Source organism: Lepisosteus platostomus, chromosome 19, assembly GCF_059453375.1.
Source record: "Lepisosteus platostomus isolate fLepPlt1 chromosome 19, fLepPlt1.hap1, whole genome shotgun sequence".
In the NCBI taxonomy this organism is placed as follows: Eukaryota; Metazoa; Chordata; class Actinopteri; order Semionotiformes; family Lepisosteidae; genus Lepisosteus; species Lepisosteus platostomus.
The window spans coordinates 6,623,185-6,637,417 of NC_142629.1; the positions used below are offsets into that span (position 1 = coordinate 6,623,185).

The window sequence follows — 14,233 nt, forward strand, 5'->3', positions numbered from 1 at the left end:
TTTAATGGATTTTCCCTTCTGGGGGCATAACTCAAAACACACAAACAGAATACTTGACAGGCAAATAAAATACTGGACCGAACCACAAGATGGAGCTAATTAAAGCACTAAAAGGTAAAGAATATAACTTCAAAGGGGAGCTGAGCTGTGGCATTTATTTGTTCATTTATTTTAAGCTACGGGCATTTCCTTAATGTTAGAAAGGCTGTTTTTCATAAATGTCACTGAATTCAAAGACAATATTTATTAAAACTTGCCCACACAATTACTAGGAACTTAATTTCTCCCCTCCATCTGTCTCCCCTACAGGCACAACCACAGCCAGAGAAATATGACCCAGCAAACATCAGTCTTTCTGTATTGTATTGGAAACTGTTGTTTTGTTGCTGCACACGCAGGTTTTGAGGGTCATTTAGCGATGGAAATGCTCATATAAGAGTATGTTTGTATCCCTTGAATTCAACACCCAACATCCTAAATACTTTGCCAGGCTAGATCAGGGGACGCAATTACTTTTGCCATTTTGACAGTGAATTGACATGAAAGAGCTCATCTGGCTTTCTAGTGCTCAGAGCAGTTTCACTGCACCTCTTTGTGCCATAGGCTGGCCTTCTGGGCTATTTCACACAAGCAATCAATGACCACAGTGATAACCCATAAAGCTGAATGCTTTGCAGTTCATTTTTCAATGCTTCAGTAAGGCGGGTCTTGCAGCAGTTTAACTTTTACCTGACTTAGATCATGAGAAACTGAAATCTGCAGAATTCTCCATCCCCAATACCTTTACCAGGTGGAAATGTGTTTAAAAACAGGGCAGGAGTTTGTCTTTACCCAAAGGGTTGTGGGAGTATGGAACAAGCTATTCAGCCATGTTGGAAGAAACTGGTTTCTGCTTTAACAAGAATGGTCTTCATGGACAAAACAACAGCTGGATGAGATGGTAGATCATTTACTTTGTTCTGCTTGGTTTGTAATGTGTCTGTATACTGTTTTCATTTTTACAGTTGGTGCTTCCCTCAGCTTTACTTTGTTTTTTCTCATTAGGACACTCTCAGGGAGGGGACTCTGTTGACCAGTCCCTCGTATCAGAGCGTGTTTTACCATCAGCCCCCGGTACTGCTCCTCCTCCACACTTTACTGTTGAAGCCAGATGGTGACATTCAATAGAAAATATTAACACTGTGTATATTAACCTTGTGTATCTCTGAAAATAGTAACATGGTGTACCTCTGAAAGTGAATTCCTCCAGGAAGGAGGAGTGAATGTATTATCAAGGAGACATAAGCCTTCTTAAGGAATGTGTCGGTGGAATGTCCCCTCTTTGCTGCTCAGCTGTGGAAGTGATTAAAGACAAGGGGGGAGAATGAACTGGTCAAGCTTTCTTCCCGTTTTTCTTTTGTAAGAAACAGAAGAAGAAAACAGGGTATATGCACAACCTGTGGCCTTTGACCTCTGACATCCAAGGACACACGGAAAGTGACAAGAACAAGTGCACTGACCTTTGACCCTGCCATACAGACTGACCTGAGAGCAACCTCAACCCCCCCCCCCTCCAGCCCACCTCAGGTCACTGTCTGCCGAGCAGTTACTCACAGCTTATTTAAAAGACTGCGCGGCTTTTTGGTTTTCAAAGTCCGATTTTATTAAATTAAAATACCATGCAAAATCGTTTCATCTGCTCAAAGACCCCTCTCGGCTTCTCTCATAATGCTCTGCCACGGTTCCCAGGGAATTTCGATGATCTCCTTGGTTAATAAGGACAGAAACAGAAAATCAGCACTCAAAGCCCCAGGACTGAAGAGCCAGGAGATGGGGAAAAGTGAACCACGAGGGTTTTTTGTATCAAATCAGCTGTGGAAAACAGGAGTGAATATGTTCAGAAGAAGAGGAAACTGATTTAAGAGAGAGAGTGACAGGAGCTGTTCTCTATGTGAGAAGAAGACTTTGATTTCAGATATGAACTTACAGTTCCTAGGAAAGTATGCCCTGGCCCTGCTGTACTTGAGTGGTTTAACTGCATTAGAGAATCAAAGAACACAGTGACAGAGAGCTCAGTTAAACTCAACTGACCACAAGAAATTGATGGTTACTAGCTTGTTTGGTTGTTTGTAGCTAATTGATTCAACAGTCCAATCCAGATTCTTTTCTTGTTGATCAGATACTCTGGCCTCTTCCAATATGGTGGAGTAGCCTGCTCCCTATTCCCACAATCCTTTGGTTAAAGACGGGCCACCAGTCCTCATTTTAAATGCACTTCTTCTTAATAAAGGTGTTGAGGATGGAGATCAGCGCTTTCCACTTTGCGGATTTTAGTTTTAAAGTCTCTTCATCTGCAGATGTGATGTTGCCAGACATAAAGAGTGGAGTTTCGAATTGTACTGAACGGCAATCCAAATGAATCACATTATTTTCATTCCAGAGCATCCCAAAGGGATTAACATACAGAAGATACCCACTTCATCCACCACTAAATTATGCCCCTGCAGTGCTAATGTTCAGCAGATCAGGCAGAGACTGCTTCACCAGCGGAGTTAAGGGAGAACTTTAGGGAGGCCAGATTATGCAGGCCCAGAGTTTAATTAAGTTAGGATGTCAGAGTTAACACCCTTAATCTTCCGATTATCTCATGGGACCTACAGTGGCCAATTAAGCGGGACCTTGGTTTAATCCCCAGGAGAGCATCTCAAACAATACAGTGCCTTCCATCACAACATTGTGGCAATGGTCAGGAGATTCTGGCCCAGAGAGAAGAGGACCACCCACTGTTCCACCAGCAGCAACCCAGCTTACCTTGGAGGTCTCCCAGCCCAGCGCTGACCAGGCCCAGTCTTGCCGAGCTTTTGAGATCTGGCCAGATCAGCCTAGAAACTTCTAACAAGAATTTGTCCACCTCCGAGTACCCCCCACTCCATCCATCCACAACCCTCAGAATTAAACGCACAATATACACAGGGTGGCTCCTTCCACTGAGAGAAGCCACATCTGACTCCAGTTACACAACTTTGAGGCAGGCTGGGCACCCTGATTCTCTGTGCCTGCCTGCCCTGACGCTGTTCAGACAATTTTCAAATTTGTACCAAGCACTGCCTGCTGGAAGCCAGAGCCGCCACAGGCATTTCCAGACGAACTCCAGCTCCTTTTTTTTGTCCCGGTCTCGCAGACGACAAGGAAGAGAGGCCAGGAGCAGGCGAGAGAAAGCAGAGGCAGAGAACGAGAAAGAAGTGGCCGTTTTCGCGACTGAAATGATCACTGCGAAAGCGTTTCCATGTGTTCTCCTGTTTATAGAGGGAGGCGGGGATTAAAAAAAAAACGACAAGAGAGGCAGACAAAATTACAGCCGGGAATTGCGATGATGTTTGTGGTTTTTCCCCTCGCTGCTTTCGGTGATGGGTGCCCTCCGTGAAAAGAAACAGTGTTCCTGTCGGGATATTCCTTTCTTTCCTGTTTCTCCACTCCAAGTACAGCTGAGCACACCCTGATATCTCTGCTTCACCTCACAGCCAGGCTGGAGACGTGCAAGTGCAAGCTGCTCCAGAGGAGTGTATAAATGGCTAACCCAGTGCTCTGACCCCAAGCTTCTCTCTCCCTGTCTGTGTGTCTCATGGAGAGCAAGCTGGGGTATGCGAAAAGACAAATTCTTAATGCAAGAAAATGTATCTGGCTAATACAGTGATCTTATCTTATCTTATGGATGTGTGGAAAATTTCATGGAGTACTGCAATAGAACGATCAGCAGCTTTCCTCTGCCTCTGTGTGCTGCAGGTCTTCCTGGGCATCGCCAGCACAAAGACAGGAGATGTTCAACTCCTCGGTTGTCCATCAGCATGCATCAGGGGGATCTTGAACACACAGGGGTGACAGGGTGTCTCATTTTCATCTCTCTGCCCCCTGCTGGCCAATACCCCCCGACCTCGTTAGCTTCACCCTTTCCCCCAGCAGAGGGGCTTTTAACGAGCTTATCTTCACTAATAGGAACAGCAGCTGTATAACTGAAGAAGCTCTGGGTGCAGGAGTATGCTCACGCACGGTTAAAGGTTTCTAAGAAAAACGGGTGGGGATTTGCTGAAGAAACAAACGTGTAGGCTAAGCAAACTTAAACTCAGGTGCAGTGTTTACTGGAATGCCAATAATTTCCAAACCACAGTAGCACACACCTTCAATTAAAGAAGAGTTATGCAAATAACTAGTATCAGTGTTGCCTTAGGCACAGGCATGTTAGCATTTATTAATTCTGAGGCCCTGTAGTACCTCACAGAGGAACTGTATCATGTTCCCAACATGGACTGAGTTTCAGGTAAAGCTGGACAGTGAGGGGAGGTTGTGCCAGTGCAAACTGAACAAGCATATTGTTTCAATTGTTTTACCTGCAGGACAAAGCAGCTGTTTTAGAGGAAGTCCGTTTTTCCCCTCTGTTGTCTCCGCCTGTGAGCAGAGTCACCTCAAGGCTCATAAAACACAGAAAGACACCGGGGACTAAAGTAGGAAATGGGAGCTCTGCTGCACTGAGGTCAAGAAAGACCGACAAACATTGACAAGCTGTATGAAACTTACAATTACAGATAAACAAGCAGAACTCCAGAATTCAAGATCCTGATGTGTGATAGAAGCCAGCGCTTTTGGGCACTGGGATTGGCCGATTGCCAATTGTCTGCACAGGTAACTGCAAAGTGAGTTTCACCGGAAGAGAGCAGAGGCAGCATAACTTCATCATGTGGGATAACTGCCTGAACAAGGCAGAGTCGTTCGCTCCATGACTTTTACAGCGCTGTACTTGGCAAGCATGGAACAGCAGGCAGTCTCCCTGGCCCTCTCAGTACGTAAGGCATAGAGCTCACACTTCTCGAAAGCAACCCCTCTGTCAACAAAAACAAGGTTTTCTGGTTTCCTGTTAATGCATGGCAACGTCTTTACAGGTCTGGCAGCTCCTGTGCCTTGTTAATGAGGGAAGTGAGTCAGTGGGTGCCCCTCTGTCATCTCCCCAGACCTGGATAAGGTTATTTTTCTGCAGGATACACACCTTCAATACCCAACTCCTGGTGCATTACAGCCTGGGAGGAAGACAACACACACAGATATCGCACGGCACCTTTTCTCTGCAGCTAATGATACTCCTGGTCTCCCTTCTGAAAGAACTGGAAACACACCTCTGCCTGCAAGAGACTTAGGTTTGATCCCCCCAGGGGAGTGGCGCAGTTCTGCCTCTGTCACTGTAACTGCTCTGACAGACTACGTGAAACACAGATGAAACGTGAAACACTCTCCGAAACATCTATGCACATCACATCCTAAACTGGGTCTTTGTCACCCGTCCTCACCTCTTACTTATGTTGTTATTAGTCTTGACAAAAAAAGAGTTTGAGGGAACTATGGAAACAAGGTGAGAACGCCTTTAAAACCAACAACAGGAGACACTTCTTTACGCGAAGGGTTGTGGGAGTATGGAACAGGGATGGAATGCAGCGCTAGATAAGCCTAATGGCCCCCTCTCATTAATTGCCTTTCTAACTTTCTCACTTGGTCTAACAATTACACTTACAGGAACACCCACTCCTGACTGCCATCAACCACACACTACTACTGTACCTTTCCTGCTGCCCAGCTCTGTAAAATAATTGGCAATTGGATACGACCAAAACAATTAAACCCGTTACCAACCACAAAGTTGCAAGTTGGAACAAAGTGCAATTTATTTTTTTTATTAATGCCCTAAGGCCCTCCCATTAATCTGCTACCTTCTCCTAAATTGCATGGTTACTCCTTAATGCCATTGCCCACACAAATATATGCCGGAAGAGAAACTGCTTTGTTAAAGGTTTTGGCAACCGGAGGAGCTTCTGTGAGCACAGGCAAGCTTTTTAATCGGAGGAGGGACACATCTGCACTGCAGCCCTGCAAATCCTTCATTTGGATGAAGCACAATGATTGATTAGCTGGACGATAACGGGCCACCCCACTGTCTTGGGGACCCCTCCTAGATAAGTTCACCCAGGCTGCCTCCTTCCGTACATGAGAACGTAAGAGGGGTTACAAATGAAAGGAAGCCATATCACTCAGCATAATTGCTGATCCTAATCACTGCAACATTAACGTGCTCTGTGATTGCTGTCTGTGACGTACTCTGAACCAAACGAGCGTTTTTGTACCAAGAGTTACTCAAAAGTCCCCCCCCACGCAACCTACAGCTTAATATCAGAGATTTAAATCCCCCGTACAGCTGAGACATAAAAGCACTTCGTTTTTGCATAATCTGCAAGATTTAAAATATCCCTGCTGTACACAAATGAGCTAATTGCAACAGACACACATACACACAGGTCCCAGAGATGCTGTGCTCACCACAAAGGTGCCCTTTTCAGTAATTAACTGCTTTTCGTGATTGTGCTGTGTTCTCTTGGTGGCTGCCTGATGTGGTAAATGTAGCTGGGATTTTTGTGCCAAAAAGGCACCCAAACTGCCATAAGTGATTAAAATAAACAGTTTCATGTGGCACATGCAATTATGAGCGCAACTCCCTGTGCTCATGAACAGGACGGTTTTGTCTTACTTTTCCTCCTACTGGCGGGAAAGAAATGAAAAAACGTAGAAATCATAACCTAGGAACACAGCGTCTTCCCTCCACCTCTCCAATCCAAATTCTTCTCTAAGCGTGGATTAACAGTTGTATGGGCTTTGGGCTCAAATCCCAGGTGGAGAACTGAACGTGCTCTCCTGTCTGAATGGGTCATGTCCGGAGCGTACCAACAGTCAAGACGTTTTCTGATCCAGCAAGAGTTAAGTGCAGCTGTCTTATAACACAGGTTGGACTGGAAAGTCTGAAGAAAGACTGCTCTGCACAATTCACCAAGAGAACACTGTCCCTGCTCTTCATAATATCGACTGCCAGCTAATGATAATGAGTGATATTGTCAAATACTGTATAATCCCTTGCAAAGTACAGTACAGGTGAATTAAATAGACCATTGATAGGACATGACACCACCTAATTACTGTATAAACCGATAAACGAATGATTTAAGTCATTCAAACTGTGCATGCAGGAGGTGCATGAATATGACACATCGTCTCCATTTCAGCCTATTTAACAAGCCACATTCAAAACTGAAGAAGCCTGTCTGAGAAGAACTGTCAAAAACAAAAGAACCACACCATACAAACATATAATTGTGCAAGAGTAAACTGAACTAAACAACTTCTGTGTTTATTTAGAATTCTGTATCTAAACCTCTTCATTTTATTCAAGGGAAAACAGTAGAAAAGATATATTCACTTAGGCTAATACTTCAACCAGACATCCTGCTCAAACTAGCTGTAGTCAGCTGTAAAACCTTGCAAACAGTGCCTGTGTACAATGTGCCGTGTTCAATATTGCAAGAAGCAGTTGTATCAACCAGCATCTCCTAAAAAATGACACAGTAGCATTTCAAAAGCACTCTACTGTAATGTGATGCTGATATCTATTTGAACAGTGTCATTATCAAGGAGAACACGGATCACTGTGGTGATTTTGCTAAAGCCACAATTTACCCCCACTCAGATATAGCGCTGATCTTCTGCTTCAGTGAACAGCACAATCAGACAGTCCGAATCCCACCATCGCTTCCAGTAGGTGCACGTTAGGTCAATCAGCAGTATTTTATTGGCATGGGACTGAATACCCTGCGAATGGCTGGGTCTCTAAGTCCTGGAGTTTATTGACAAGTGTTAGTAATGAGCTCTCTACTGACAAGCTGGAGACTGAGACGCTCTGCAGAAGCCATCAATTACCCCCCATCCAGTACCCTCTCCGTCAGCCTGTGGCAAGTCGCGCTGCCATCTCGCCGAGCCCTCACGCACTGAAGAGCTATTGACAAGCCTTCAATACGCGCGCTAATAAACCCCCCTGGCTGCAAAACTGATCGAGAATTCAGAAAAAGAAAATCCCAGAGCCTTCGCCAAAGCCGTATACAAACGACAATAGCCGCCGTTTATTTTATGCTTTCCACTGTAATGTTCCTTCAGGAGCAGAGATCATTCTGCGCTGTGCGTAAATTCTCACTTGAAATATATATGGTAGAACACATACAGTAAATAGCTGAAAGCGCATAGTTATCGCGTAGAATGAAGAATAGGTGGGCACTTTCATATATACAGCATAGGTTCCTGTGGGTTATGCGCTGGGGTTCGATAAACTGCAAAGGGATACGCAACAGGTTACAGTAACTCCACGCTGGAAAGTACAGGAAGAGAACCTTTCAGCTCTTGAGCGTCTTCAAAGGTGTGAAGAAGAGTTATCATGAAGCTCTACCGTCGAAACGTTGTTTTTTTCTTATTAGTTTAGAAGGTGGAATGAACCTCGGCTTCCTCATTTATGCACAACATATACACACAGATATGACTATGTAAATAAATACACTAGGTGAAAGGTACTTCACTTCTGCTTTGAAGGAAATACTAACGCTTTTCAGACGTTGTCTTGGCAAGGCACGATTTTGTGAATTTGTAATTACTTTACCTTTCAAATATTATTTTTTTTACTCCCTAGCGCGGCTTCAAACAAAACTATTCTCTTTCCTGTTGGTCAATCGTTACAGATTTGCCAATATTTCTAGCAATTCAAGTGCTACAGTCCTATAACACGCTGGCCGGTATTAACTGGAGCGATCAGAGGTACTTAGTAACTCCTTTTTTTCTGCAGAGAAGCCCGAGCTGATAGAACTCTAGGACGCAGAAGTCCCACGCAGATGGATGTAGTGGAACTAAGTTAAAGCATTCAGGTTTTAGTATTAAGCAAGCTATTGCAATGAACGAAGCTCTATGTCCAAGGCCTAAATAGCTGATGTATTAATTGCACGCCACCTTCAGAAATCCTGAAGTTAACGGATGTGGATTTTTAAATCAGGACCTGCACTTGGCGTGCCGGAGTGTTTGTGAATTAATGATTTATTTATTATCGTGCCGTTTTGCCTCAAACTCCTCTACCCTTTTGCAGGTTCTCAGAACTGTGTTGATATGCAAACAGCCTCTATCCGCTGTCTTATTCCTCCTTCGAACCTAAGTGGAAACGACGGTACGTTAAATTTTACGACTTAGCACACGGGAGAATCAATACTATTATAAACCTCCCAGAAAGCCGAACGTCATGTCAGCAGAGGAGGTTAATGGCAGCCCAGAAGAGGTCTTTACAAATGAGTCCGACGGAAAACTCTCCTGAGATACAGAACTCCAAATGTGAGAGGCCGGAATTTCTGAAAATGATCCTTTGCCGTTCACAGACAAACGCCAACGACACACGATTTGAAAGGCAATCGCTAGAAGCGGCCCTTTTGATGAAGAGGAACTTGTTTTATTCATTTCTACCCATGCGATGTACACGGTGCTATCAATCCTTGCTTCAGAGCTACATTTTTAACATAATCAAAGTAAAAGCATTTCGGTACAGGCAAAATAGGACAATGTACGTATATATGTTAGGTAAAATTCATGTTCGAGCAGATTTTAAATTTCTTTTACAAGTGATACGTTAAGAAAAAGTTTCATGACTAAATCTTATTTTTTGAATTATCTTAAATAAGAAACCCTAAACCTGTGGACTGTAATAATAATAATAATAATAATAATAATAATAATAATAATAATAATAATAATAATAATAATAATAATAATAATAATTGTTGTTGTAACGAAGAATTAGATTATCACTAGTTTTAAGTGCTGATTCACTACATAAAATTCCTTATATTATATCCGAAATTAAACAGCCCAAAAATAACAGTTTTATCCGTGTCAAGTGTGTAAAAAATATTGAATGTCAATCTTTTGGGGAATCTGAAGCCTTAACGCGTTGGAAGTTGTTTTTGGTTCACATTTTGTGTGTGAAAGCCATCAGACTTTTCTATTAAAACAAAAAACAGAATCCAATTCTTAGTGCAGTTTTGCCACTTACCTAAAACTGATTCATGTCGGTTTCGTATTTCGGTTTATGCAGTACATTTTGTCACATGGATCGAGTTCGGAAAGGACGAACACACTTTATTAATGTAGTTTTGGTAACATTTAGGATAATCTGGTGATGTCAGACCCCCACCCCAAAAAATGGTACCTTTGGTTTCTTTTTAGACCAGTCGGCACCGATAACCCCCAAACTGGGCGGCTGTATTTTGATGGCCTTACCTGTACCACTCCAGTCCTTTATCGTAAAATCTATCGAAAAAATGCGGCTCGGCCCCCACGGCTCTGACATCGGGGTGAATCCGGAGAAACTCCAACAGCGCCCGGGTGCCCCCCTTCTTCACGCCGATGATGATCGCCTGCGGGAACTTTTTACTCCCAAAGCTATTGAACACGGATAGGGTGCTGTCAGCGTCTTCCCTGTCCCCGTCCGAGATCTGCCTCTGCACATGTCCGATCTGTTGCAGGATGGAGTGCAGTCTGATCGAATCCGGGAGCTCTCGCGTCCCGGAGCCGGGAGCGGTCCTGTTCCTGTCCGCCGATGCGCTCGGCTGGCGACCGTGCTGTGGGGACGCGTCCTGTCCGTCGTGCTTGATGCTGGTGCCGGTGAAAATCTGCTGGTCGTACAGTGGCCTCGGCAGGGAGTCGCAGTAGCCGGTCAGACAGTAAAAAAAATAAGTAAAAATTATGATCATGGTAAAAAAAAACGATACTCTGGACTGCGCCTTCAGAAGTCCAAGGTTAAACCTAGTTCTCCAAATGCTACATCCCATGAGTCGCTATCCTGATCAAAATGCAGCAGGCAAAACGTAGGTAGCATGCCTTATGACCCTCCCTTGCACAACCAGAAAACTCCAAAATGCTGACACTTTAAAAGAAAAAAACCAACAGGGAAACTCGCCCGTTGCAGGTTGGAGAAGCAGGTCCCGTCTGCCAACTGTGGGAAGTGTGTCCATCTGTTACCAAGACAATTTCCGCAAATATGTCACGCGTGTTATGCGTTTATTCATGATACAGAAAAGATCAGCCGCCTCTAGTAGCAAAGTTCTTGAACAGAATTATTTTTCAAATGTTCGGGCGATGTTCAGGCAAACGGGCACACTCTTGTGCTCTGCCGCACGGGGTAGCGTGTCTTTTTGAGGGCCTGCAATTATTTTAAACCTCGAGTTCACTGACCATCGGCCCCTTTACGTCCCAGTCTTCAGTTGCGTGATTAAGCGCTCTCACAGTCTCTCTCTCTCTCCCCTCTCTCTCTCGCACACACACGCGATCTGAATCCACGATTTAAATTCTCACACTTCTCCACTCCTGCGAGAGTAATCCACGCCCCGTTTAAGGAAAAAGAAAATCCCACCCCTTTCGCTTTGCTATTCTTAGACGTTCTTGCGAGTCTTAACTCTGCTAACATTCAGAGTGTTAAGGCTACTTCAAGTTCTCGGGGGACAGGAAATAAATTGGGGGGTCGTGGGTGTTCGCACTAATGGGACAGGTAGCTCAGATGGGGTGACTGAGTATCTAGGAGTCAGGAAATATATTGATGACCTGATGAAGAGATACTGTATATCTAATCCGACATTCTTCTTTTTAGGGTGCAGATGGAGTTGTCATCTGTCCTCCGAATCGCCCAGGGCAGCGAGTCTTTCATCAGGGGTGACCTGTAGGATCATCTCTGCGCTGAGTTGTGTCACTAATGCCTGGGTACAGTATTTCTGAACCCGTGTCACCGCGCTCAACTTCGGAGCATTAAAACACCTACAGAGTTGAATCAGATAGTTGATGTTGGAAACGATGGCAATTCGCACTGCATTCACAGTAGAATCCAAGAAGACATGTTTAAAACCATACCAGGACAGTCTTCGTTTCCTGACTTTATTTTCCACCGACACAAGCACTGAAACAGCTTGTTTTCAAAATTAGATTGCAGCCTGTCCATATTTTGACGAATTAAACTTTTTTTCCTACTAGGTCTTTTTTTTTCGTTTATCATATTATTTGCGTACGTTTTCGACTATAAACGGCTTTGGTGAAATCGTGTAATAAAATAATCCTGCTACCAGCGCTTTGTGATAGTCCCTTTTTCTCGCAGTCTCGCTGATGTTTACCTGTATTGGCATGAATTCGATTTCAGTATATATTATACATAAACGGCGCGTTTGAGTTAATTAGGTACTCCTTTGTGAACTGAGTCTAATTACACAATTACTCTTAACACAATCCGGGCCGCGCTCCCGGCGGCAGTTTTTCGAGCTGTCGCTTAAACGCCGAGATGTGTCGCCTTACTTGCCTATTGGGTGCAGTATCGATGGTTTTATTAACAGATAAACAGATATCTAGCAGACGATAGGATATTATTGCGTCCGAAAAGGTCCGGAGGGCAACATTTTAATCCAGTTTAATCTCACAGGGAATACTAATTGCTTCTTGCTGCGAGGGTTTTCGGGATGATTGATGCGTGCTAAAGAAAATAATTTAAACAGCATTTAAACGTGATTACGAAAATAGCTAAATAGAATCACCGTCTTCTAGAAGCGACTTCGAGACCAAGCTTATCAATATCAGCATAATATTCAAGAATAATGATGTCGTTTTGGGTTTTAAAAAAATGGTAAAACGGAGAGCAGCGTTTTCAAGTCTCAGTCTAGAACATGGGATCAACGCAATCAAGCAAAAACTACGAGTGGTTTCTCAATATAAATGACGATAAAACGTTATTTTAAAAAAAGACATAGAAGGAATTCATCGACAGTACTCCCAATAATTTTTTTTGAGTAATTCCGATACTGGTCCTTTAATTTCAGAACTTCGTTAATTTTATTTTAAAAAGGTGTTTGGATCGGACAAAACTAAATATATGTAACAGATCGCTTAAGCGGCTGAAACTGGTGTGTTGGGAGCCCCGCTTAGTGTTTGGCACAGCGTGTTTGACGGGCGGTCTCCGGGGGGCAGAGCGCACAGGAGTCTCCTCAGCTGTCCTTCTCCAGGCACCTCCAGCGCGAACTGTGTAACAGGGTGGCATTTCCGCTGCTTGTGTGGGTGTCTCCCGGGGACTGGCGCAGCGAAGGACTGGGTCGAAAGGCGCTGGCGATTCGGTGGGGATCGCTCTCCGTCACCTGTCAGTCAGCCGACTAAAAAGCCCACCTGCCCGGCCACCAGTACGCACCGGACCGCAGCAGGCGGCTACCGTCCGGCCCTTCAGCTCGCAGGCTAACGCCGCCGGACAGGGGCCATCTGCCGCAAGGCAGCGACACGAAAAACCTGGCTGTCTCTCTAACGGCCGCCGGAGGCTGACGTCTGAAAACATTTAACATCTTTAAATCGACGACGCTGCCGATCTGAGGCGGGTTCTCAAGGCGCTAAGGGCTTTGGTTTTTTTTTTAAATTGGAAATAAATTACAAGATTAAAAAAAAAAAGACCGCTAACGTTGTTTCATTATAAATCAGCTCCTGGCACACGTGAAGCAGCAAGGATGACACACTCGTTGGCTTCATTTCGGTCCTCGCTCAGTGATTGTTACCAGAGTACAAGGTTAGATTTAAAATGACGCATGTGTTTTTTTTTAAAGAAATGAACGAAATGATCATTCTGCCTCTAATCATTTTACAGTTGCAGTACGAGCGACAGACCGCAGCACTGTTCGTTTTGTCCTGGTCAGCCCGTGTCGCGCTGTGTATCGAGGCTCCAAGCCGTGCGCACTCCCGAAACCTCATAGTGTTCCACCCTCTTTCATCCATCAGGGGGCCGCTCCAGCGAGCCCAAACGAGAGCTTCAAGCCCTCCGCTCCCCAGCTACGCCACCCCCTGCTCACTCCAGTCCTGGATTACCTGAACGGGGTCTGGTGTTTCAAAGCGCCCACCTCAAAGACGGCTCCGTCAGCCCAGGTTTAAAATCGCATTATGTTACAGCTTTATCGCCTAAAGAGCCTTTTGAACCGTGACGCAAGCCCTTCTCTTCTGTTGAGCGACAGAGGGATCAGACACAGGCGGTTACAGCAGATTAAAGACCCGCTGTCACAAGAAGCTCGTTTTAAGGCCAAGGCTTAGTCTCCAGCACAGGTCCTGGGCAGCCCTGTCCCCATTCTGGAGATCTCCAATAAATCACCGTTTTCTCAAGATGTGGGACAATTCCATTGTGGTCAACGGAACAGGTCACTTGTTAGATTAAGTAATTAATAGATCTCTTAAGGCTAAATTCGAAGTATTCTTCAGTCCCCCGTGGTTCTCTTAATTGAACAGGTTATGTTCTGGATCCATCAATCACTTACAGGGGTTGCCAATCTTTTAGAAAGTGTAAGAAGAACTAGACTGG

General features: G+C 44.5%; 1 protein-coding gene across 1 annotated transcript in view; it reads right to left on the reverse strand.

Annotated features, from left to right (window-relative positions):
• The window catches only part of LOC148645026 (heparan sulfate glucosamine 3-O-sulfotransferase 6), a 37,658-nt gene extending 24,059 nt beyond the window's left edge, over positions 1-13,599 (reverse strand). Inside the window, exon 1 of the mRNA XM_088612278.1 lies at positions 10,150-13,599. Coding sequence (XP_088468404.1) covers positions 10,150-10,700 — 551 coding nt within the window. The 5' untranslated portion in view covers positions 10,701-13,599. The remainder of the gene's footprint in view (positions 1-10,149) is intronic.
• Positions 13,600-14,233: the final 634 nt, after the last annotated feature.